This window comes from Phascolarctos cinereus, unplaced genomic scaffold, assembly GCF_003287225.1.
Source record: "Phascolarctos cinereus isolate Bilbo 61053 unplaced genomic scaffold, phaCin_HiC Scaffold_9;HRSCAF=440, whole genome shotgun sequence".
In the NCBI taxonomy this organism is placed as follows: domain Eukaryota; kingdom Metazoa; phylum Chordata; class Mammalia; order Diprotodontia; family Phascolarctidae; genus Phascolarctos; species Phascolarctos cinereus.
This window is the reverse complement of record NW_027556402.1, coordinates 152,574,113-152,600,297: the sequence shown is the minus strand read 5'-3', so window position 1 is coordinate 152,600,297 and position 26,185 is coordinate 152,574,113. Positions and strand designations below refer to the sequence as shown.

At 35.5% G+C, this 26,185-nt stretch overlaps 1 protein-coding gene across 9 annotated transcripts in view; it reads left to right on the top strand.

Annotated features, from left to right (window-relative positions):
* The first annotated feature begins 6,064 nt into the window (after positions 1–6,064).
* Positions 6,065–26,185, top strand: part of GUF1 (GTP binding elongation factor GUF1) — a 40,977-nt gene continuing 20,856 nt past the window's right edge. For 7 of the 9 annotated variants that reach the window (XM_078148179.1, XM_020990751.2, XM_078148181.1 and 4 more), the window contains exons 1-13: positions 6,065–6,344; positions 7,256–7,367; positions 7,701–7,849; positions 8,083–8,163; positions 10,033–10,110; positions 11,355–11,438; positions 14,670–14,734; positions 14,932–15,135; positions 16,235–16,374; positions 18,193–18,316; positions 18,893–19,025; positions 20,874–21,017; positions 23,718–23,851. In XM_078148179.1, the coding sequence (XP_078004305.1) occupies positions 6,162–6,344; positions 7,256–7,367; positions 7,701–7,849; positions 8,083–8,163; positions 10,033–10,110; positions 11,355–11,438; positions 14,670–14,734; positions 14,932–15,135; positions 16,235–16,374; positions 18,193–18,316; positions 18,893–19,025; positions 20,874–21,017; positions 23,718–23,851 (1,631 nt within the window). In that variant the 5' untranslated portion in view covers positions 6,065–6,161. Of the gene's footprint in view, positions 6,561–7,255; positions 7,368–7,700; positions 7,850–8,082; positions 8,164–10,032; positions 10,111–11,354; positions 11,439–14,669; positions 14,735–14,931; positions 15,136–16,234; positions 16,375–18,192; positions 18,317–18,892; positions 19,026–20,873; positions 21,018–23,717; positions 23,852–26,185 lie in introns of all 9 variants that reach the window. The other 2 variants (XM_078148180.1, XM_020990763.1) reach the window with 2 other exon arrangements.

The following is a 26,185-nucleotide window of genomic DNA, read 5'->3' as shown; positions in this document are numbered from 1 at the left end:
ATATTGACAACCATGTGAAAGACTGATCCAAGTCATAAGAGTAAGAGAAATGCACATTACATTTTTTAGATTTCACCTAACACTCAATAGGGCAGCTAAGTGGCGCAGTAGAGTAGGAGGACTTATGTTCAAATTCAACTTCAGACACTTACTAGCTGTGTGATCCTAGGCAAGTCACTTAACCATTTGCCTTAGTTCTTCATCTATAAAATGAGCTGGAAAAGGAAATGGCAAACCATTCCAGTATCCCAAGAAAATCCCAAATAGGGCCATGCAGAGTTGGACAAGACTTAAATGACTCAATAACAACAAGAAACACTCAACAAATTAGCAGAGATGATGAAGGATGAAAACTGTCAACAATGGAAAAGCAATGAGAAAAGAGACATACATATGCTGTTGGTAGAAATGTAATTTGGTCTAGCCCTTCTGGAAAGCAAGTTAGAATTATGTGAGAAAAGTCACTGAACTCAATATTCTTTGAACCAGAGATCACAGTATTGGTTACACACCCAAGAGATTCAAAGACATAAATAAATGCTTACGTACCAAAATAGTAATAGCATATTTTTGTGGTAGCAAAAATCCCCAAACAAAGTGGGTGTTCATTGATTGGTTAATAGCCAAACACATTCTGGCGTGTGATTATAAATGCATATTATTGCATAGTAAGAAATGACAAATATGAGGGATTCTGTAAAATGTAGGCAGACTTATGAAACATGGGGAAAGAAGCAGAGCCAAGAGTTTTTTCACTGACTATAATATGAGGGGAAAAAATGAGCACTCAAACAGTCAAATGCTGAATATTTGTGATGATCAAGTGTGGTCCTAGAAAAGAAATGAGAAGATACTTCCCACATTTCATTAGAGTTGTGGAAGACTATGGGTGCAGAATGTTGCACATGGCTTCAGACACGGCCATCACGTTGGTTGGTTGTACTTTTTTTCTTTGTTATAAGGTAAGGCTCATTGGGTAATTTGTGATATATCTGGAAATGACCATGGTATAAAAACAAAAGGCATCGACAATACTTTTTAAGGGAAAAGATATAGCTTTATTTAGGCTGGAAAAATTTGTCCTTTTTCTAAAGATACTGAATTGTAGAGTCAAAATATGAAAACAAACCTTTCTTCAAAAACACATAATTTCCTCCAAGTATAAACAAACCCATACCATGCCCTCATGAGACAGGTTTCTCTATGACCTTTCACATTGCTATCATAACGAGAAATCCCCTTATCAACTTAATCAGAAATCCTCCTTACATTTCATTTTATTAGCTCTGTCCCAGTGTTTTAGCTTGTCAAGGTCTTTCTGGATCCTGTCATCCAACACGATAGCTATTCTTGCTTACTTTGTGTCATTTGCAAATTTGGTTAAGTATGCCACATAGGCTGTTATCCGAGGCATTTTTAAAACTGTTGAACATTACAGAATGAAACATTGATTCCTAGGGCATTCCACAATAGTGGGGAGAAAATGTATGGGAGTATTACAGCATTAGTTTGTCTGTACCACAAAACAAATATGAGTCCAGTCACAGATTTATTGACTAGATAAGAAAAGAGAAGAGTTTCAGAGAGTATCATAAAAGGTTGAAAAATTCAAAAAATGATGGTCCGTTGCTTAGGGAAAGAGGAAAGAGAAATTCAGGAAAGAGTCCAATGTTGTATAAGTGGTTAATGTCCTTTGCTAAGTCACTTAAAATTGTATCAAAACATTTTTGCATAGAAATGGAAAGAGGAGATACCCAATGTCAAACAGAACACACTGATTGCTTTAAAGTGTTAAGGTGACAATAATGGGAACAATGAAAGGTGATCTTTGAGTTGAAAAGAGGGTATATGAGGTGGCACAGAATATTAGAAATGTCATTAAATCTAGGTCTCAAGTAAGGATGGACAGCATATGTTTGGTCTTTATTTTTTGGACTTTTGGTCTTTATTTTTTAAGAATGGGAATATGTCCTCCAACTATCTTTAAAAATAAGTTGCTTAGGGCAGCTAGGTGGCACAGTGGATAGAGCTCTGGCCTTGGAGATAGGAGGACCTGAGGTCAAATTCAGCCTCAGACACTTGACACTTACTAGCTCTGTGACCTTGAGCAAGTCACTTGACCCCAACTGCCTCACACTGATCCCTAGGGCATTCCACAATAGTGGAGAAAAGGCATGGGAGTATTACAGTATTAGTTTGTCTGTTAAAAAAAAAGTTGCTTATATATTTTATATTCCTTCTAAAATACTTTATATGTTTTTATGACATATCTATAAAACCTTCGCAAGTAAAAATATGAAAGCATGAAGTTAATAATGCTTCAATATATGAAAGCACTTGAAACTCTTCTAATGAAAAAAGTATTCTCCGTCAAATGGCTTCTTTTGATACTTTACTGAAGGGCTCTAGGGATCTGTGCTATGATGTTCAAATTCTCCAAGGAGGGAGAAATCTGAAATGAAGTATGAATGGGATGTGAGGAGGAAGTATGTGGCATATTGATTCATGTTCACAAACTTCCTTAACAAGAAAAAAAAATAATGTGCTGATGTGTATCAATCAGATTTTTATTTTTTTTGGAGGCAATCAGGGTTAAGTGACTTTCCCAAGGTCACACAGCTAGTAAGTGTCTGAGGACAAATTTGAACTCAGGTCCTTTTGACCCAGGGCCAGTACTCTAGCTAATGTGCCACCTAGCTTTCCCTCAATCAGAAATTTAAAAATAGGCATGATCATGATGCATAACTCACTGGAGACATTTGGGGCTCAATGACTGAATTTAACCATAGGAAATGTCTGTTTACATCTATGGAGCAATTCAAACAGCACAGCCATGTTCTAGGTGTTAATTCAAATTTATGCAAGATACTTTGGTTGGGACACTGAAAGATCAAGAAGGAGCAATGATTTGAAAGCTTAGGTGAGCAATAAATCATACTGCAGGTGAGCTCAAATTTGAAGATTAATTGGTTTTTGTAATCCCAAGCTTGGTAAAACTGAGGGGAACACAGGAAGGTCACTTTTCTAAATCAATGATATTCTTAAATTCCTAAATCAATGACATTCAATACGCAAGTTAAGAAAGATGAAATTTGTCTTGAGGGGATGAATTTGGTTTGGTTTTAAATAAAACACAAACGTAGATAAAGTGAAATTGTAATCTAATCTAAACTGACATCAGTAAATAAAGGATTGACAAACTGTTCCCTAAGACTGAGATGTACTCTGTCCTGACCTCTACCTCTAAAATCCCAGCTTCCTTCAAAGCTTGGCTCTAACATAGCACCTTTTGTAATCATAGCAGTTTCTAGTGCTTAATTCACCCACCAGGTATTTCTTTTTATAAATTTTGTATTTACTTAGGTAACAGGGCATTGCCTGAGCTGCCCAGCTTATTTCTGGCCAACCACTTGCGTTAAATGCTTGTATTATACGAGGATGAAGAAATCTCTGGTTTCTTCTTTTTGACCAAGTATGACTCAAGGTTCTAGGACTCCAGCGCTTTGGGAATGATGAAGCCATTCCCTTACAGACCCCAGAACAGAAACAATAACTCAATGGATGTTTAGGTTCTCTCTTTAGTTCCTGAGAGCAAATTATATCAGGTCTATTCAAGCCTATCCTGGGTGGTGGTGAGAAGGTGGCTTCCCATTTCCTCTGCTCTAGCCACATAGTGACTGTGGCAACTGTTCCCAATTGGCAGGTCAGGCAAATAGGTTAAGTTGAACCTGGGCCTTAAGGCCTCTGGTTGCCTTTTCCACTTCATATTTCCTTTTCTGAATACAGTTAGGTCTCATTATTTGCCTACTACACAAAAATTTGTTGTAATCCCTAAATCAATACTTTCCTGGTCACTTCTGAACATCCAGAAAGACAAAAAATTTGAGTCACTGGAAATGCACATTCCTAGCTGAGGCAATGCTCTGTCTTCTTGTTTCAGCTCTCATGCTATAAATACTTGTCCTTTTTGTACTCTATTTAGTGCCACACTTTTCACATTTTTGTGCTTTTTGCTGGTTATTTCACTGTTTAAAATGGACCCCAAGCATATTGTAGAAGTGCTCTGTATCCTTCCTAAGTGCAAGAAGGCTGTAATGTATCTTACAGAGAAAACAGGTGTGTTAGATAAGCTTCATTGTAGGCCACAACAACAATATGGTACATCCAGAAAAAGGAAGAGGAAAATTGCTGATCTATCTATAAGGCCCTCAGAAAAGTGCTAAAGTAAATGTTGTGACTAGAAGCTTGTAAGAACCTAAAATGCTGTACTTCCCCTAGGAGCTATGGTTCAATATTTGCTAATTTAGTATTAGAGGAAAATTTATAGAACATAACTACTGAAAATGACAGGAATCCAGTGACTGTTAATTGACCAGAGACCCTGAGCTAGATGATCTAATCGTGGAATCAACCTACGTTTAATTTGCCGGGACATCTTGGCTAGAGCTAACTGGTGGCAGGGAGGTGGGGTTTCTGCTCTTGAAAATAACTGTCAGCTGGGGGATGAAACCAATCTCTGCTAGGGCTTGCCAGAAAATTTCTACCTTGAGGGCACCAGTGCAGAATGAGGTGAAATACAGAATGCCTTATTCAGCAGTCTCACAAATTGTTTCTTGTTCTGATGTGTACATTTTAACCTCCTAGAAGAGTATAACAATATTTATTTACCACTGGTTGTCTAAATTTAGTTAATTCATGCTTCGGAGAATCTTTTTTGTTAAGCATTTGTCTTGTGTCAAGGAGATTAATATCTATCTCATATCTTATTTACATATACATTGCATACCTGGTAATACGGCACCAGTCAAGTGGTAGTGTTAGGGAACAGGACGGGTGAATTCATTGGATATAAAGAGATGAGAGAGAGTTAGGAATACAAAACAGCACCTAGGTTGTGCAACTGGGTAACTGCAAAGATAGTGGTGCCCTTGACAATGATAAGGAAGCTAGGAAGAGGGTAGAACAAGTCTTATCTCTGGGTGCATACAAAGTAACACATATGTGCACGCAGACATACATATAAGTACACGCATATCTCTCTCATCCTGTATAAAAATACAACTAGGAACAATGGGTGGAAGTTTTAATGTTTCAAAGTTTCAATTGTTTGCAAATTTAAGATTAGTATCAGGAAAATTTTATCAACAATTAGTTATCCAAAAGTGGACCGAGCTGCCTTAAGTGGTGTGTTCTCCTCATTGGAGGTGTTCAGGCAAAGCTGGATGACCCCTTGGTTGTGCTATGCAGAGAATTCTTGGCTACTGGTTAAGTGGCTGGGCTGCTGGCTTATGCTTTCAGCTTTCACTTTCTACTCAAGTGGTCCAAGTATTGGAAGAACATTTTTTTGCTTTAAGTGTTCAAAGCAACCCAGAGGTAAAGGAGAAAGGTTGAGAAGTGTATCTTGGATTTAGCCTTTAAGGCTGTACCGATAAATTTGGAGAGAATCCAGATGGCAAAGAACTGAGGGATTACTAAGGAAGCCGAGGCTTCGTATAAAGGTCTCTGGGAGGAGGAGGAGGAGGAGGAGGACCCTGGGAGCCCGTGTGCAGGGAGGAGGGTAAAGGGAAGAGCTGCTCGAGGACTGGGAGATGACTCGAACACGTGTAACTGTTCTAGATCAGGAGCCGGGAGATCGTCAGCGCAAGAGCCCCCGGGCATAGGATGTAATCCTAGTGACCCTGGACGGAAGTCTGTGAGAAGAACAATTTTCAGTCTGCTTCCCGCCCTGCCCCACTGCCCCGAATGCCTGGACATGTAAAACGAATAAAGCGGAAACAGGAAGCCAAGACGATATTCCCACGTCACCTGCCAATAGGCTTTATCTGCAAAGAGAAGGAGGAGCCGGCGTGAGGACGCGATGACGCAAGGACCCTCTCGGAGGACGGACGTGGCGTGGTGACGTAAGCGCCTCGCAGAGGGCGACGTGATGCTATAGCGCGGGGTCACGTTCTCTCGTAGGGGCGGCGGACCCGGCTTCTGGAGCGGGGAAGTTGTATTTAGTCAATGGGGACTTGCTGAGGGGGTCGCCCGGCTAGGAAGGTGGAAGCTTCGGGCCGAGACCGCTCTTCCGGTGGAGATCCCGACAGCGAGCGCCAGAGTGGATGAGCGTGGCTCCACGACCCGACCCCTCCTGAGAGCGAAGCGCGAGCGAGGCCGGGGCCATGTTGGCTCTCGTAGTACCCGGAGCGAGGCGCCGCTGGGCGTGGGTGGCGCAGGCCGCCCTGGGGGGCTTTCGGCGCCGACTCTCGGTGGCTGGCGGGGCCTCCCCCTGCTCTCCACTTCCGGAAAAGGACCCCGCCTTCTGGGTGACCCCTTCCAGGTCCTATAGCGCCACGGACCGGACGGTGACTGCCGCGCAGACTCTGGGGCCGCTGGGTGGGCTGGGCAGGCGGGAGGCGCAGAGGGGTCCGCGGCTGGAAGCCCAGACCGGGGTCGGGGTCCAAAGGAACGGTTTCCTGGCCTTCATACTTGAATTTGTGTTAAGGAATCAGTTTGCCCAATTCCAGCATTTTGCGGAGAAGGAAATTTAAGGCCATAAAACTGCAGTGTATTTGTCCAAGGTAACAAGTGTCAGAGGCAGAATTTGAACCCAGCACTCTAAATGCATATTCCCTGCACCACGCTGTGATAGGAGTGTAACAGAATTGAAGAAAGAAAGGTTTTCTTATGGATTGCTGCAGTTTAGCTATAACCTGAAATTAAAGAATGAAATTCTTATGAAAAGCAAATCAAGGTTTTGCGACAAAATAAGGTTACATATTAAACGTTATGTGAGCTATCTTTTAAAATTCAAGTACAATAAAGTTATGCCTCTTTTTTATTTTGCATTTCAGTATTAAGAAATCAACTTAGATGCAAATACAAAATTTAGTATCTTTAATATACAACATATATGTCAAAACTTACACTAAATGACAGAAAATGTATATTTAAATAGGAGTGGTAAATTAAAAGTAAAAGTCATGAAAATGTGTGGCCCCCAGACCTGTGGTTTTTCCTAGCAAGCAAAAGGGAAATGATGCAAAAGGAGACTTTTACCTCCATGTTTGTCCTTAATTGTGACATTTATTTGATAAATTCTGTTATAGATCCTAGTAACTTTAATTTTTGTTGTTGTGAAAAGTGTAATAAAAAAAGACTAAAGGATAAAAGAATTCTATGAAAGTAAGAGTAGTTTGGAATGGTTTGATCTGGAAATACAGTAAATAAAATCATTTCATTGAAATATGAGTTTCCTATTTTTCTGCCTTTCTAGGAAAGACTGGATATGTCTAAATTTCCTGTGGAAAATGTTAGAAATTTTGGCATCATTGCTCATGTGGATCATGGCAAAAGTACTCTAGCCGACAGGCTTCTGGAAATGACAGGTTTGTAAACTCTTTTTAATGTGGAATCGACACTTGACAGTTAAATAATTTGGCATCAGGAAATTCACAGACTGATTTTTCATATTTGCTTTTTTTTTTGCGTCTATTCCTTAGTCATTAATAGGTATATTTTCAAAGTGTTTGAATGTTGATTTAGTCATGTTTATTGGCATATCTTTATGAAAGATTCAGTTGGTATATTTCATTATCATATAGAATTGGACTTAGGTTAAGAGTTCGAATATGTCTTTGCATAACTTATTGTCAAAGATGATTTGTACAACCTAGTGTTATTACCTTCTTATAAAAATTTTCACAAAATTATGTTTCTAGGTACAATTGCCAAAACCGATCATAATAAACAAGTACTTGATAAACTACAAGTAGAACGGGAAAGAGGAATCACTGTTAAAGCACAAACTGCATCTCTGTTTTACAATTATGGAGGAAAACTATACCTTTTAAATCTAATTGATACACCAGTAAGTTAAACATTAATCCTGGGTTGTTTGTTAATAATATTATCTAAATTAGCCTTAAACTTACTGTCTCTAAATTCTGCTTTTTGTTTCACTACTGTTCTGTTTAATGTCACCATTGTTTCATGAATAATCAACAAATAAATATAGGTTTAATTGAAAGAGTTAAGTTCAAATCATATTAGAATGTAAAGTTTTAGCTTATGTTCAATTGTTTTGATGTTTTTTCCTCTTAGGGTCATGTTGACTTTAATTATGAAGTGTCAAGATCACTCTCTGCTTGTCAAGGTGTCTTACTTGTGATAGATGCAAATGAGGTATAAATTTTTAATTTTTTAATATTAGATAATAATTTTTCTGTTATTTACAAATATCCTTTGGAGTATCTTTTATAAAAAGGGATTTTACTTTTTGTGATGAATAGATCAGTTCTAATTAGACATTATATACTGATGTGTATAGCTGCTATTTCTGTAAGTTTTAAAAAGTAATGTGAAGGAAGGGATTTTTAAAGGTGTGAGATGCCCATTTTCAGTTATAATTTGGGTTATAATCTCAAGGGTAACTAAAAGATCATAAGAGTTTATTATTTGACATTTATTTGAGAATTGTAATGACTAGGTCATTAAGAGTCATGGAGTAGAAAAAAAAATGTGGTAAATCATTATTTGGGGAAATGTTAGGTTTTAAAGAAATAGCTGAATTTCCCAGAAGGGTGATTGAGAAGTACTGCCAGGTAGCATAGTGAAGAGATTGCTAGACTTGGAGTTTGGGCAATTTGGTTATAAATCCTTCTGGTACTGTGTGAGCATGGGCGAGTAATCACCTCTTTGAACTTCATTTCCCCATTGATAAAAGGTGGAAGTGCCAAACAACTCTGGAGTCAGGAAGATCTGAATTCAAATCCAACCTCAAATACTTGCTAATTGTATGACCCTGGGCAAATCACTTAACTTCTGTTTGCCTTAGTTCCTCATCTGTAAATTGGACACACTAGAGAAGGAAATGTCAAACCATTCCATTATCTTTGTCATGGAATCCCATACAGTCAGACAACTGAACAACAAAATGCCTTTTTTTTTTTGAGAGCATCTGGGTGGCACAATGGAGAGAGTGCTGGGCTGAAATCAGAAAGACTTATCCTTGTGAGTTCAAATCCAGCCTCAAATCGACTTATTAGCTGTGTGACCGTGGGCAGGTCACTTAACTCTTGTTTGCCTGAGTTCCTCATCTGTAAAATGAGCTGGTGAAGGAAATGGAAAACCACTCCAATATCTTTGCCAAGAAAACTTCAAATGGGGTCATGAAGAGTTGGATACAGCCGATTGGCTAAACAACAACTAAATAAATGTGAACCATAACAAAACCACCTTCTAGCACAAATCTTATTAAGTCCTGGAAAACACACACCTTATAACAAAATATTAATTCCAGTTATGGTTTTTTTTGTTTAAATAGGCAATTGGGGTTAAGTGACTTACCCAGGGTCACGCAGATAGTAAGTGTCAGGTGTTAGGTCTTAGGCCAACTTTGAACTCAGATCCTCCTGACCTCAGGGCTAGTGCTCTATTCACAGTGCCACCTAGCTGCCCTCCAATAATGTTTAAGAGCCTGCTTTTTATAAGTCACTCTGCTGAGCCAGGAGGAAGATACAAAGACAGTGCCTCTATCTGTAAGGAATATCAGCTCTAGTAAACTACTTATGATATTGTTTTTTAAAATACTTTATTCTCTAGCAGACACTGGTATCATCTGGGTTTTTTAGAATTGTAGAATTTTAGAAGTGGAAGAAGATGTTTAAGAGATCATCTAGTATAACCCTTAATTGATTAAAAAGCTTAGGTCGAGAGAGGTTAAAGGATCATACTGATTTCTCAAAACTAAGAAAGTTCTTGCTTTATTGAAATATGATCATTCAGATTCCTGTGTTTCTACTTGTGCTGTTAACTATGTCTGATTGGTTAACTGCCACTCATCTCCTGGTGTGGTGATTGTTCAGTGCCACCTATTCAGCATTTCTACCTGCTGTCAGCTCTACCTCAGTTTGAGCCTCCTAAAACAAAAAATGCTCATAAGTGAGAATCATGTTAATGTTAGCTTTTTTAAAGGAGCATAGATTATATTGATTTGAGTTTTGTTGTGAATGTAAGCTATGTTTGTAAATTTGTCTACTTTAATGTTTTTAGGGTATTCAAGCTCAAACTGTAGCAAATTTCTTTCTTGCCTTTGAAGCACAGCTCTCAATAATTCCTATCATAAACAAGGTAATTCCAAGAAGTACTGTGTAATTATGTTTGTTTTAAAAATAACTGACAGGCTTATTAATGTATCACACCTTCTAAGAGTTTCTCGTACTCTCTCTTCCCAAGGAGCATAGTTTAAATGAAAATGAATTGCCTGTAGTTAGTTAAAAAGTATTTTATGTATTGCCTTATAGGTGCATATACTGTTCTAGGCACTGTATTGTATAAAAGAAGTATAAAATCTGTTGGGAGAGACAAGACTAAAATGCTTTCATGGAACCCTAATATATGCAGAATTCCTCGAATTAGAAGGGATGTTACATTAGAAAATAAAGTGCTAAATTATGTGCTTTTGAGCACTTTGTTTTGTTTTAATCTCAAAATTAGGAAACAGGATAACCTCCTTACATTATAAATTGAAAATGTGAAATTATGTGTGTTTGTTTTAATATGGGGGATAAGTTTAAAAAAAAGAACGGATTGTAAATTCCATTTGACAGAGTAGGTATAGTTCTGGAATCTGGAAAAACTATTTGCATTTTAGTGATAGAACATGATAGATGCTCAGATGTTTACTGACATTTTTGCTGACTTAAAAAAGCTTATCTTCCAGAAGGAGGTTTAAGATGTAGTAAATGTGGAGAAAAATTGATAGAGTTTATAACAGGAGAAATCAGGAAAGTTCCATCTGAGTACATCCAGGAAGATTTCATGGAGAAAGTGGATTTTGAATAAGGCTTGAAGAAATTTTAACTTTTTAAAATGAAGTACTTAGGGATGGGAGTGGGGAAATTAGATGCCTGATAATTAAAAAGTAAGATAATTTAAAAAAGAAATATAATACCTCATTAATTTTTATTCTATTAATTTGGAATTTGGTAATGTAGAAATTTTATTGCTAGAAGGTTGTCCACTAAGTAGTCTTTTTAATAATAGCAATCTAAGAAGAAGGCATCTAATTAGCATAGAGGGTGCATTCTACATGGGTGTTAAGGTAATCTGTACCAGTGAAAACATTGATCTTTTGACATGTTTGAAGAGTTAATTTGTAAGCATTATATAAATGTTACTGGTGCTTAATTTGGACTCAGTAATAGTTTGTGTTAAAATGTCAATTTACATATTCAACAGAATACAACGTACTTTGAAATTTGAGTTTGGAAAGAAAGGTAGAACAGTTAAACTCTTTAAAAATCTCCCTGACCATACATCTATAAGTATGTTTTTATTTTAACATATTGAGATTTAATATTAATGTTTTATAGATAGATCTGAAGAATGCTGACCCTGAAAGGGTTGAAAAACAAATTGAAAAGATGTTTGACATCCCCAGTGATGAATGTATTAAGGTAAAATCTCTTTTTGCTCTTTCATTTGCACTTTTTTACCCATGGGGTAAAGTGGGCATGATTTTTAACTTAATTATCATTGATGTCAGGAAAAATAAGTTCTGTTTTCATAGATTCAGTGGGATAGTCACATTTTTGGACACAAGTTGAACATTTGATCCATTGTTAACTTTCCATGTTATCCTGACCAAATTATTGAGCCACTATCTGATGATGTGGTATAGTAAAAAGAACACTTTGACCTGGTCAGAAGATTTGGGTTCAGATGTTGCTCATAGTTAATGTTGTTTGACTGGAGGCAGTCATATAACCTCTCTTGAGTCTTTCTGCGTCTATAACTTAATTGACAGATTTGTTGTAGAGAAAGTGATTTGTTAAAGTATTAAGTGAATATGAGTAGTTGTTAAAGAAGGTATTTTTCCAATTTTATAGCTCTTTGAAAAGAAAGTAGTGTGTCTGTATATATGCATACATTGGAAAAACAACAAAAATGATGAGCTTGTACTCACATTTTATTCAAACCAAAGTTATGTTGAAAAGTACATTCTGGTGGTGGCAAAGAACTGGAAATTGCACGGATGCCTGTCAGTTGGGGAATAGTTAAACAAATTACAGTATATGTTTATGATGGAATATTACTCTAAGAAGTAATGAGCTCTCAGTGATTTTTGAAAAGCATGGAGCAGGGGTGGGGAACCTGTGGCCTCAAGGTGACATGTGGCACTCTAGTTCCTCAAGTGCAGCCTTGTGACTGAATCTGACCTTCACAGAACAAATCCCCTTAATAAAAGGATTTGTTCTGTAAAACTTGGACTCAGTCAAAAGGCCCCACCCAAGGACCTAGAAGGCCACACGTGGCCTCTAGGCTGCAGGTTCCCCACTCCTGGACCATGGAGAGACCTGGAAATAACAAAGAGCAAAATGGGCAGAAGCAAGAGAACATTGTATACAGTAACAGCAGTACTGTTTTCAGGACAACTTTTTTACAACCCAGTCATTCTATTACAAATACCCAAATTAACCGCAGAGATCCTATGAAGAAAAATGCTGTTTGAATACACACATATATATGTATGCCTGTATGTGTACATACAGACATACACACACGTATACAGATTTGTGTCTAATGGATAGCCATCTCAAAGTTTTGGTGAGGGATGGGGAATAAAGTTACATGATAACTTTGTTGTATATTTGAAAGAAATGGTAAGTTGTATATATGATGGACCTGCAATTTCAGGTGCAGTCCTTTGTTTTTCTATCCCACTTTTCTATGGAAATGCTTATTTTATTTCTTAAGTTCAGAATAAAATAAATTTTTAAAAAGAAAAAAATTTAAATAATTTTGTATATTTGAAAGGAATAGCAGTTTGTGCATAGTAGATTTGCATTTTCATGTACAGTTGTCTTTTTAATTGTACTACTGTTATGGAAGTGCATGTTTTATTCCATATATTTAAAAAAAATTTAAAAAGAAAAGAAAAAGAGATATACCTAAAAAAAAAGTACATTCTGTGTTCCTATCCATGTCATATTTTCTAGTGATTTAGTCAGGATTATTTCATTTGTATCTAAAAATTTTTTCAAGGTTGAATTGAATACTTAATAACTTAAAATAATCTGTGGTTTTGATGTGGAGAGTCATGATTTTATTAGTGCACATCAGCAATCCACATCTGATGGGCAGCTTGTATCTATGTCCTGTAAATTTTCTTCAGGAAGTCCTGGTGTCAGGACTTAGTCTATATTTTCTGACATAGTTTGAGCAAAGCAGCCTTTGATCTATACCTGTTAACATTTGCTCTTGCTAGGTGACTGGCCTACTTTTCCAGCTACACATTTCTTATGTCTTTTACACCTTTTTTGTTTGTATAATTCATTATTTGTAATATTCTACTTTGTCATTTGCATTTTGAGTGACCTGCAGTTTGGATTGGTCAGAGCTTCTGGAATTCATTATTTTCAGACTGATAGCATTATAGGAAGAATATTGGTATTAAAATATGGGGTTTTCTTTTTGGGAGAAACTTGTGGTCATTTAAGGTGCCAGCCAGTTTCCTAAATGTATTTTGGCACAGTCTTACTCCGGTTCAATTTTAGGCCTGCTTCAGTGTCTGTTTGCTTAAAAAATTGTATGTACTGATGAACCAGCTCTATGAACTTCCTATCAAATGGCTTATTATTGCATAGAAAATTTGCATTCTTAATGCACTTGTTAAATTAAACTCTTAGGTAATTTTAGATCTCATTTAGAAAGCTCAGAAAGGCAATGTTCAGATGGCTTAATTGAATTAGTGCAGTGTCACCTGCAGATGGTGCTTAGAAAACCTTACTATATGTCATGAAGCTTTTTTTAAAATTTTGTAGTGTACATTACCCATGACAAAGACAGACATCTGTAGTACAGGCATGGATCTCCTTGTTGTATGCCTCCCTAGATCCTCCTGATCATTATGATCATCAAATTTTCACTGTTGCCTCTATCAGGGTATCTTGTACAATCTTAACTTGGCATATGATACACTTTATTGGAAGAGAGCCTTGAAGGATGCAGTTTGTTTATACCAAAATACATTTTTTTATACTCAGCAAGCATAGTCCATTCTTATATTCTCCTTATCTTCAGTTAAGTGCCTAGAAAGATGAGGTCTTCTATATAGTATCATTTGTGAAAGATTATCTCCTTATCTTTTGCATCAGAAATGGCCTAGATAATGTGAATAAATTATTCTTATGAAGATTTGAGTTAGTGCTTATTGTTATCCTCTCCATTTAAAAAAATATTATATGATTTTTTTTTTTTATCTTGTCCTCTTTGAGGGAGCTTTGGAATTGATTGACTTGAAGCGCTCACACTTTCATTCCCTCTAGCACAGGCTTCTGCGATGCATACTTGGTCTGATCCAGCTTTTCTTCAAATATTTCTTTAATGCCATTTCTACCTACATGTATAGCACATTAGAGTCTTTGATGTTAAGAGTCCAAATGTGGTAGTTCTACTGTCATTGATGGGAAAATATTGCATTGTATAAGTCTTTATTAGTTCTTCTCATTTTTCTTTTGTCATCCAAATTTTATAATTAAATGTTCTTAGGATGAACTAACTCCATTATATTTCAGATTATGTATTTTATATAGATTATTTTTCTTCCACTATTTCTTATAAAGAGCTGATACTACTTGTAATCATGCTTTGTACGATTTTGTCTTATTTTTATTTTTTATATTTAGATTTCTGCTAAACTAGGAACAAATATAGAAAGAGTACTTCAGGCTGTCATTGAAAGGATAGCTCCGTGAGTATTTGTTTATCCTCTTTAAAATAATGCTACAGATTAATTGCTGACCTGAATTGGTAGAGGAAATTCCTGGTGAATTTCTGGTGAAATAGTAAGTCCAGTCCTTTTATCTTTAGCATATTTTTTTATTGTATACGTATACATGTGTGTGTATATGTAATGGAGTTTTTATTTTTATTTTTCATATTTCGTAGACCAAAAGTGAGTCGAGAAAATCCTCTGAAGGCTTTAGTGTTTGATTCTACGTTTGACCAGTATAGAGGAGTGATAGCTAATGTAGCACTGTTTGATGGAGTTGTTTCCAAAGGAGATAAGATTGTATCTGCTCATAAACAGAAGACTTATGAAGTTAATGAAGTTGGAATTCTGAGCCCAGACGAACAACAAACTCAGAAACTGTAAGTGCTACAGATAGTTTTAATTTTTTTGTCCGTAAAAATAACTGAATTTTCGGTATAAAACCTTGTATTGTTTAGCCCTGTATTGATTAATTTATTTTTGTGATAGAGCATTTAAAATGTTTTTAAAGTTAAACTGGAATATTTGGAGAAATTCTTAGTTTAAAGTCAGCTTAATATAGTCCCATTGAGTTGCAGTGAAGAGACTGAGGCTCTAGTAGAATTTTGTATTTTATAAATTATTTGACCTTTTAAAAACTCCTCATTTAATGAAAAATGTTGGGAATGGGTTGGATGGATGATCTCTTTAAAATTTTGCTTCTCAGCTATTCTGATTCTATAGCTAATAATTTCCCAGAAAGCATTTTAACTGTATTTATAGAAATGTCTCAAATATAAGCCCAGGACATATCTAGGAACCTGCCTTTTTTCTTCCTTTTTTTGACCAAATCTATGGCATTTTGTTTTGTCACTTTGCTTCCTTCTTCTATAAGTCATGTATATGAAATGAAAAATTGGGGCTAGTTGTGATTTTTTTTACTGTACTTAATTTGCAACATTATTAATTCCCAGTGGAGAGAAGCAGTATGGTGTCCTGGATTAAATGCTCAAATGCTGGGCTTAGAGTCAGGAACACTGGGGTTCAGATCTTGACTCTGACACTGAATAGTAACTTGGGAAAATTACTTAGCCCTGCATGCCTCAGTCAGCACTTTAGGAGTTATTTCATAAGTCATGGTGAGTTTTCTCTCTCCTTGATGGGAGTTCCATTATTTTTGTATTCTGTATGGGGAGAGGTCAGTGTCACAAGTCATCTTCCCAATTATTCTCAGTATCTTAGATATTCTTCCATATCTCATTTGGAAAGAGGAACTGTGGGATTATTCAGAGGTATGAAAATTGATCTTAAATGATTTTGCTTAGTTGGCGACTTCTTTATATAGACATACTTCAGACTTTGAGAATCAAGCCATTGATTGTTTTCAAAAAGAAAAAAGTTTGGGTTTGAAATAAGATGGCTTTTGTGTGATAGATGAGCTAATGGCTATAAAACTTGAAACAAACAATATTATTTCCACATAATACTAATTTTATTTAGATATGCAGGACAGGTGGGCTATCTGATTGCTGGGATGAAAGATGTCACTGAAGCCCAAATAGGAGATACATTATATTTACATAAACAACCAGTGGAACCCTTGCCTGGGTTTAAGTCAGCGAGACCAATGGTTTTTGCAGGTGAGGAGTTCGCAAGTTAAAAAAATTAGAGCAGAATTTTTTTATTCCCAATATATACTATGCAGCAAGAATAATGACGACAGATTCCATTAGTACAGTATCCAGTTATGCTATGAACTATTCATTTGAAGTTAATGCTGTTATTTGAGCAGATTTTTCTTCTACCTAATGAAATACCTTAAGATTTAAGTAGTTTTTAAAGAGATTAAATCCACAGTAGTTTTTGAACTTTCATCATCAAAAAGTATTATTACCTAAATTGTCCCAATAAATATATTCTGAAGTGCTAAAGCCTGTACTAATTTTAATTCAGCTCTTGTTCTAAAGAAATGAATCCCTTATGATAGTATTTTAATCTTAGTCTTCCCCAGGTAATAAAAGTTGATTTTGTCTAGATCTGTGATTTCATTGGTGTAGGAAACTCCTAGTATGGAAGCCCTTTTGCCAGTTTAAGTCTGTAACTACTGAATGCTGTCATCTGGGGCACTGATAAGTTAGCTGACTTAAGAGGTCACTCAGAAGATAGGTATCAGAGAACTTTGGTCTTAAAACCAAGTCTTTCTGACTTCGAGGCCAGTTGGAGTCAGAATGCCTCAAAATAATTTTATTTAATTAATGCTTGCTCATAATAGAAATAGGCAGACTATCTTGTTATCAGAATAATATATTCTTACTGCTTTTTTTGGTTTTGCTCATGAAGAGGAGCATAGATATGAGATAATAATGTAAGATGTAGAATTTGTGTGTTTGTGCACATCTGTATCTTTAGAAATTTTTTTTTACTTAAGATCTGAATATGTGTGCTTTGTTCTGGTAATTCTCTTTAAATGAAAGATTTAATGGAAGTCACTTGAGTCAGATCTGGGCAACTTTACAGTTACTCTGTACTCTTCTCTTTTCTACAGATGACATGCTGGAAATGGGCTTTTTTTTTTATTTTTTAGACTAACAAAACACTTAACTGAGTGGTATTTCTGGAATAGGGTTTGGGAGTTTCAAAGGTTTCCCTGAGGTATAAGCCAGGGGTGGGGAATCTGTGGCTTCAGGACCACATGTGGCCCTTTAGGGCCTCAAGTACAGCCTTTTGACTGAATCCAGACTTCACAGAACAAATCCCCTTAATAAAAGGATTTGTTCTGTAAAACTTGGACTCAGTCAAAAGGCTGCACTCAAGGACCTAGAAGGGCATGTGGGGCCTCAAGGCCTCAGGTTCCCCACCCCTGGAAGCTGTTTGTCAAGTAAGATTAAGAAAATCCTGATCTGTAAGTAAAACAAGTATTTCAGGATACTGTCAGTAAATTGGAGCAGTTGCTTGTTTCCATTTTGGGTAGTCTTTTTGGTGGAATCAAGAGTCAACTGTATTAGTTTTCACTATTCTTTATAAACATAATGCACATTGCACTTGATGGTTTACAAAAAACTTCCTCACAACTATTTATTAGAGACTGTTATAAATTCATTTGTTGTGGAATATCTTCTTTGTAATCTTTAAGAATTGTTTATTTTTATGAGAATTCATTCCCAACTTTAATTTCCTCAGCATTGGTAAAAATATTTTAATTGTTAGGTGGAGAATGCTGTATGATAGTTGAACAGCAGGATACTAGTGACTAAAGTTAGAAAGACATCTAGCATAACTTTATTTACCTACTTTCAGGTAGTGATTGAAGAATATTTGTGTCTAATGAAATATGGGAAAAAAGGTGATAATAAATTCTTAGGACTAATGTACGCAGCATTATATCTTATGCTAAGAGGTAAAGCCTGTTAGTATGACTTGATATGGTAAATGAAAGGTATTATCAAATATTTTTACAGGAATGTACCCCATAGACCAATCTGAATATAATAATTTGAAGAGTGCTATAGAAAAACTGACACTAAACGATTCCAGTGTAACAGTACATCGAGATAGTAGCCTTGCCTTGGGTGCTGGTTGGAGGTGAGATTCATTATCCATTTATTTTTATTCAGAATTTTAATTAAGCATTTGTTAATCATTGACTATGTGCCCTGAACTATGTGAAGGAAGCACTAGGAATACAAAGACAAAAGATGCCCCGCTTTTAAGAAACTTAGGTTCTCTAGGAGGAGATATGTACATATATCATATACATAATAAATACAAGGTAATTTTGTGGGGAGGTACTAACAGCTGGGGGAGGGTACCAGAAACAGCCTCCTATAGGAGATGGCTGCTAAACTGATCTTTTGAAAGAAATTTGGCATTCTTAGAGACAACAGTATGGAAAGAGTGCATTTCTCTCCCACACATGGTTGACAAACTGCAGAGGTATGGAATTGGGAGATGGAATAATTCTGTGTGAGATAAAGGAATAGACAAAAAAATGTTCTAGAGAAAGAAATTAAGAGATTTGGCAACTAATTGGATATGTGGGATAAGTTGTGTTTATTGATTATATTTTTTAAAATGTTTTAAAGTAATATCACTCAAAAGAAGCATTAAGGCATATACAATTGGAGGAACACAATTTTATTTTATTTTATTGTTTTCCAGGTTGGGGTTTCTTGGCCTTCTCCATATGGAAGTTTTTAATCAACGGTTGGAACAAGAATATAATGCTTCTGTTATTTTGACTACACCTACTGTCCCTTATAAAGCTGTTCTTTCATCAGCAAAGTTAGTAAAGGTACTTCAGATTTATAATCCTGAAACTAATAGTACTTCTGTGACCAGTATGGTTATATATTCTGCATTGTAATAGTTGAAGATGTAAAGTCAATTTTGAATAGTAACTTATGAAGAGCAAATTAGCTTTGTCTTCCTTTGCAGTAAAATAAAGAGTAAGAACAATACTTTACAGAACTCTATCATGTTACTATTAATTATGGAAGAACAAAATTCCAAGAATTCTTCTTCCTAACAGTTTAATATAGGCCTTGTCTTAACTTGTAAAATAATTCCATGTATTACATAAAAGTATTCTTCACTGAAGTCTTTCACTGGGAAAAATGTAGATTTCCCTAGAAAAACAGTGTTGTTCTAAGTGGAACCAGTAATTGAAAATAAAAATTAAGAATAATTTTTTTGGCCAAGATTTATTGCTTTTGTAAAAAGTAAAAAACATGGCAGAGAACGATAATTTTTGGAGTCAACAGTGTAAGCAGTATGTTCCTTCTGAATTGCAATCTTTTTCTTTTGAGCAGATTTTACTTTGTAGTCTGTAAATATGGTAAAGCTGTACATTTGCCTTAAATTCTAGCAGTGGCTGGATGACTGGCTTTCAAATCAAGAAAACCTTAGTTCATTGATACGGACTAAATACATTATCATGGTTCACTCAAGTTCTTGAGAGGTCAGGCCTCTTGCTCAGATTTTTACACAGACTGATTATTTGTTTGCATTGGTGGAGGATGTATCTGAACAGTAGTTAAGTCATCAAGCATTTATTGTCTACTTATGTGCCAGTTGTTTGGGATACAAAAACAGAAGTGTGATATAAGCCCTGACTTCAAGGAGCTTATATTCTAAAGAGGGATAACTGCATATCCATAGAACAGTAAATACGGATAAATAAAAGATACTTTTAGCTATGAAGTGTTTTACTAAGGCAATCAGGAGAGGCCTTCTTTCCAGTGCTATTATTGGACCTTATCATTAAAGGAAGCTAGAGTTCAAGAGGTAAAAAGTGGGAGGATGTTTCAGAGGTAGGGACAGCCTGTAAAAAGAAAGATAGGAGATGTAGTATGTACAGGGAGCAGCAAGTAGCTAATTTGATGGGGATTTAGAGTATATGAGAAGGATAGTGTATATATATGAAGGATAGTGTAATCAGTCTGAAAAAATAGGCTGAAACCAGATTATAAAAGGGTTTTATGTGCCAAGCAGTATAGTTGAAATGTTGTCTTAGAGCTACAGGTAGCAACTGAAGTTTATAGATTTTAAAAGACATTAATTCACCACATTATACATCTGGACTGGGGGGAAAAAAACAAAACACATTTGCCTAACTGTTAAAGTTAAATTAGGTTGAGAATCATTTGCATGATTATTGTAGGGGGCAAATTAAATTTTATATCATAATATACTTTGCTTTTCATTTTTTATACATAGAAGGCATGAATAGTTGGTACTTTCAAAATATTTGTGTGGACACATAACATATATATGTTATATGTAGGTATCAGTAATGAATTATCAATTTAAGTGATTATAAATTTGGGATTTAGTGTTGAATAATAAGCAAAGCAGACAACCAGTATTCCAAGAATCTTAAGATCATGGCTCTATAAGTGGAAGAGACCTCACTGATCCTCTAGACCAAGTTCCACCCTTGACAATGGGAAAACTGTCTTACAGAGGTTAAATAATTGGTTCAATGTCACACAGGTAGTAAATAAATTGCAGACCAGGATTCAAGTCTAGCATTCATTTTATTCCAAGTTACTTCTGATTCTAAGAATGCAAAATGTTGAGAAATAAATTAGGAGACTACTTTGGAAATATTTTTAAGTCATTGATTTTTCCCCATTTTCAGGAATATAGAGAAAAGGAAATTACAATCATCAACCCTGCCCAGTTTCCTGATAAGTCAAAAGTAACAGAATATTTGGAGCCAGTTGTTTTGGGTACCATTATAACACCGGATGAATACACTGGAAAAATAATGACACTTTGCCTGGTATACACATAATACAATTAAATGCTTAACTCTTTATTGTTTCACCTAATTTCTTGCCTCACTCCAGAACAGTACTGTATCATTTTAAATTAAACATGATCGTATTTTTAAAAGAATGCACATCTAAAATTAATGTTTTCATTTGCTGTACAATAGTATTAAGATTTGCTCATAAATTTAGTGATTGAAAACTTTGGAAGCATATGTGACATAAAATGTCAGAAACTTTGTTCTAATATTATTATTGTTATCATTCAGGTAGTATAATATAATGGAGAAAGCACTGGACTTGGAGTTTGGAAGACTGAAGTTTGAATCCCACTTCTTTGACATTACTAACTGTGATCCTGGGCAAATCACTTAACTTTTCTGGGTCCAAGCTCCCTCATCTATAAAATTTGATTTATATATAAAATGTAAAACTATGTTATAGAGTTGTGGGGTTCAACTGATTTTATAGATGTAAAGTTCATTGTAAAACTTAAAATGCTTTGTAAATGTCAGTAATTACTTGATATAACTGCATGTATATTTAACCTGACTGATTGTTTTTAAGGTATGATTGATATCTGTTACCTTCATTTTGCACATGATCTGAAGGCTGTTACCCCTCACACTAGAACCAGAAACTTGAGAGGTACACAGGCATGTAAGAATTAAAAGAAAACAATGACGGTAAACTTCTGACTTCTGTAAGAAGCAGAAATGAGGAAAATAGATTTTAGAAATGAAAGTGTTAGGTAATAAGGCCACATGGAATATGGTGAGATTAAACCTAGATAGTAGCTCTAGCACTGGTAAAGATTAATTTAATTTTATTGAAGAGTAGAGATCAACCAGGGTTAAGGCAAGATTAAAATAAAAATGACAGCTCTCACCAAAGCCAAAAGAAGGTAAGAAATTTATTCACAGTAAACTGTTTACATTCTCCCCTCCCATCCTGCCTCCTATTTCCTCAATAAAGTTTCTCTTGAAAAATTCCAATCTTATCCTGGTTTAGTGTGGTATTTTGAGGTAAGAGTGCTGAGCTAGGTAACATAGTGGATAAAGTACTGGAGTACTGGACTTCAGGGTCACGAAGACCTAAATTTGAATCCTATAAGAAACTTAAAACCTGTGTAACCTTGGGCAAGTAATTTAACTTCTCTATGCCTCAGTTTCCATATATGTAAAATGAGGGGGTTGGACTCATTGACCTATATGTCTCCTAATTATAAATATGTAATCTTAGGACTTTGGAATCTGGAACACCTGGTTTTAAATCTTGCCCTCATGCTTTTACTGGCTCTGTACTGGGCAGATCACTGACCCTGTCTGAGCTATTTCTGAATCTAAAATGTAGATGAGAATGGCCCCTTACCTCCTTGGGTTCTTAAGTGTAAAGCACTTTACAGACTTTCTGAGCACTACATAAATAATTATTATTATTACTTATATTTTTATTTCATTAAATATTTACCAATTGCATTTTTAAAAGTATTTAACTTTTTTTTTTTGGCTTTTTGATGAGGCAGTCGGGGTTTAAGTGACTTGCTTAGGGTGACACAGCTAGTTAAGTGTCAAGTGTTTGAGGCTGGATTTGAACACAAGTCCTTCTGACTCCCAAGTCCAGAGCTCTATCCACTGCACCATCTAGCTGACCCAGCTAAAGGATTTTTTAAAAATTTAATTTCAAGTTCTCTCCATCACCCACCCCTTGAGAAGGCAAGCAATATATCAGTTATATATGTGAAGTTAGACAAAACATTTCCATGCAAAGGAAAACAAAAAAAAAAGAAAAAAGAAAAAATGAAGTGAAAAAAGTATGCTTTGGTCTGCCCTTTGAATTTGCCAGTTCTCTCTTTGAAGATGGAATTATCTTGGATCATTATATTTATCATAAGTCTTTCACAGTTGGATCATCATTACAAAATTGCTGTTACAGGGTATAACAGTCTCCTGGTTCTGCTCAGTTCATTTTGTATCAGTTCATAAAAGATTTCCCAGGTTTTTCTGAAACCAGTCCTTGTCATTTCTTATAGCACAGAAGTATTCCATCATAGTCATATACTACAACTTGTTTAGATATTGCCACCATGAAAATAGCTGCTATAAAGTTTTTTGTACATATAGGTTGTCTTCCCTTTTCTTTGATCTATTTGGTATATTGAGTATGCATTTCTATAGTCCTTTGGGCATAGTTCCAAATTGTTTTTATTTATCTTTTTAGGCAGTTGGGGTTAAGTGACTTGCCCAGGCTCACACAGTTAGTTGGTCTGAGGCTGGATTTGAACTCGGGTCCTCCTGACTTCAGGGGCTGGTGCTTTATCCACTGGGCCATCTAGCTGCCCTGAGTTCCAAATTGTTCTACAGAATGATTGGATCAGTTTACAACTCTAACAACAGTGCATTAGTGTCTCTATTTTTCTAAGCATATGTCCTTTTCCTTTTCTGTGATCTTAGTCAATCTATATTTCGTAACAGAATTATGAGGAAGGGTGATTTATTCACACTTAGGCCAGCTTAGAGGGAATTCAGGCCCCTTGTACTCAGAACTACATGGCTATTTTTGAAGTTATTAAGATGATAATAGAATTTTTCTGCACACCAGGTTTTGTTTGTTTAACTATAATTTTTAAAGGGAATTTTAATCAAGGGATTTAACATATTTTTCAATAATATCTGAGGGGCTTGTGACTACTGTATTTTTCATTTTTTTAGGCTCGAAGAGCAGTTCAAAAAAATATGGTGTTCATTGATCAGAATCGAGTTATGCTTGAATACCTCTTCCCTTTGAATGAAATTGTGGTGGATTTTTATGATTCCTTGAAATCTCTTTCTTCTGGATATGCTAGGTAAGTATTTTTTGTGAGAAATAAATTTAGACATTTTCTTTTAAGAGTATAATAATATTTTGTTTATCCAAGGTGTTTTTTATCAGGCATTCTCAGTTTTCTGTAATACAGATGAGAATCTAAATTTTGATTTATAAAAAGTTAGAATCAGTGTCAGAGTTTGTGCACCAAGAATGCACTATAATTATGGGAAGATGTCAGTTCTTAACTCAAAACCTATGAAGTCTCACCTTCTCCACAATTCTACCACTTGGCTTGGCTTATTTGGTTTCTTATAAGCTCAACAGCATATAAAAAGCAGCAAATTAGGGTGGGGCAGAGTGAGAGGCGGGCACGCAGACAACAAGAAGTCCTAGTACTGACAGCAGAGGAAAACAGAAAAGCCAAAATTTAGACTGCTGTCTTTTATTATAGGAGCAAGCAGCCTGATAAAGCTCAGTAATTAAGTACCTTATAGTAATAATGATCCTGTATCAAAAAAAGGCTATCTTCATTTTACACTTAGGAGTGAGAGGAATGTATAATGCATTTTAGAAAAATTTCTATCTAAAAAGCTAAAATTTCCCTCAAAAATTGATAGAAAAATGTGCTTTACTTAGTGAAAACTGAAGTTATGTAGAATATCTAATTTCCCACAAATTCCTAATAAATGAATGATATTACTGTCTTTTGAGTAATTATGGAACACTCCCTCCAATTTTTATAAAATCTCTCCTGATTATTTTGCCTTTTTTTTGTTTGTGGGATTTATTCTAATTAGTTTGTTACACAGGTTTCTTCTTTATGGGTTCCTTGGTTAAAATTTTAGTGACAATGTTTAAAAATTATTGATGCCCATTATTTTTGCAACGCCTATTTCAAAATTCTTTGTAACAAAGTACATCAGACCTAAAACAGCACATCAAATGAGTAGAATTTTGAGTAGATTTATTAGAGATGCCTACTGTTGTTTAATACTTTAAAAAATGGCTTTAAAGACAATTGAAGGCTAGTCTGTTCACAAAGATTATGTAAATAAAACGCTTAAGTTTTTTTTCTTATAATTTGTTTTTAGAAAATTATCACATTTTCCAGATTTTTTAAAAAATCCTTTATCTGGGGCAGGTATGCAGCGCAGTGGATAGAGCACCAGCCTTGGAGTCAGGAGGACCTGAGTTCAAATGCGGCCTCAGACACATAATACTTACTAGTTTACTAGCTGACTCTGGGCAAATCACTTAAACCCAATTGCCTCACCAAAAAAAGAAAAAAAATCCTTTAGCTATAGGATCTTGATTCCAGGCTTAATTAGAACATGTGTTTTTGTAGTAGCTGAAATAAAATGATTAAAATTTGAAAATTAAGATTCATAAATATACTAGCAGGTCCTGACTTAAAACATCATCAGCATGATATAATGATTGAATGAATAAATAAATAATACAGGATTTAGAAGGATTTGAGTATGAGACCCATCTCACAAGAATTTAAAAGTTGTGTTACCTTAGACAAATCACTTAAACACATAGAAACTCAATTGCCTATAAAACCGGGATAAACACCTTCACTATTTAGATACAGTATGCTATTATTTAGTAGTTGTGGATGTGTCCAACCAACCAGGCATTTGCCTGGAATTTAGAATACTAGTTTTGTGGGTAGCAACTGGAGTCTGAAGGGGGCAAGGATTTTTTTGATGCTGGGTACCAGCTCATAAAATTTCTGGTAGAGATTTTCCCTATTTTCCACTGGGCAAAACAAATTATCTGCCCAGGTAAAGAGTAGATATCAAGGCATCTCAAATTATGATTCATGGGAAACATAGTTTAGTAGGAAATATACAAAATGCACAAAGACCTGAAACAGTCTGTGACCTCAGAGAGCTTATAGTTTGTCAGGGAGACAACATGTACATCTATTAAGCATATAAAAATTAAATACAAGTTTAATTTTGGGATGGGAGCATTAGGAGCTGGGCTCTATGTTGAAGGTGGTGATTATCAAGAAGAATAAATCCTGGAGATAATATAAAAGGGCATTGGAAAGGAAACCCTCGTTTAAAAGAAAAGTAAACTTGTATTGTTTAAACACAAAGGTAAACATCTGAACTGCTGGAATTCAAAATCACATGGACAATGCATTTTAATCCAGTGGAAATCTGCCTCTGATCTGTGCTACCTGTAAGACCAAGAGCAAGACATTTTAAATTAGCTGGGTCTTAGTTTCCTCATCTCTGTAACGTGGAAGTTGGACTCTAATCTCTTGGATCTCTTATTTGTAGGTCTGCATGATCTATGATTGATGCCCCTATTGAAAAGAAGTAACATTTCTTTTGTTTTTTGGTTTACTCTTCCC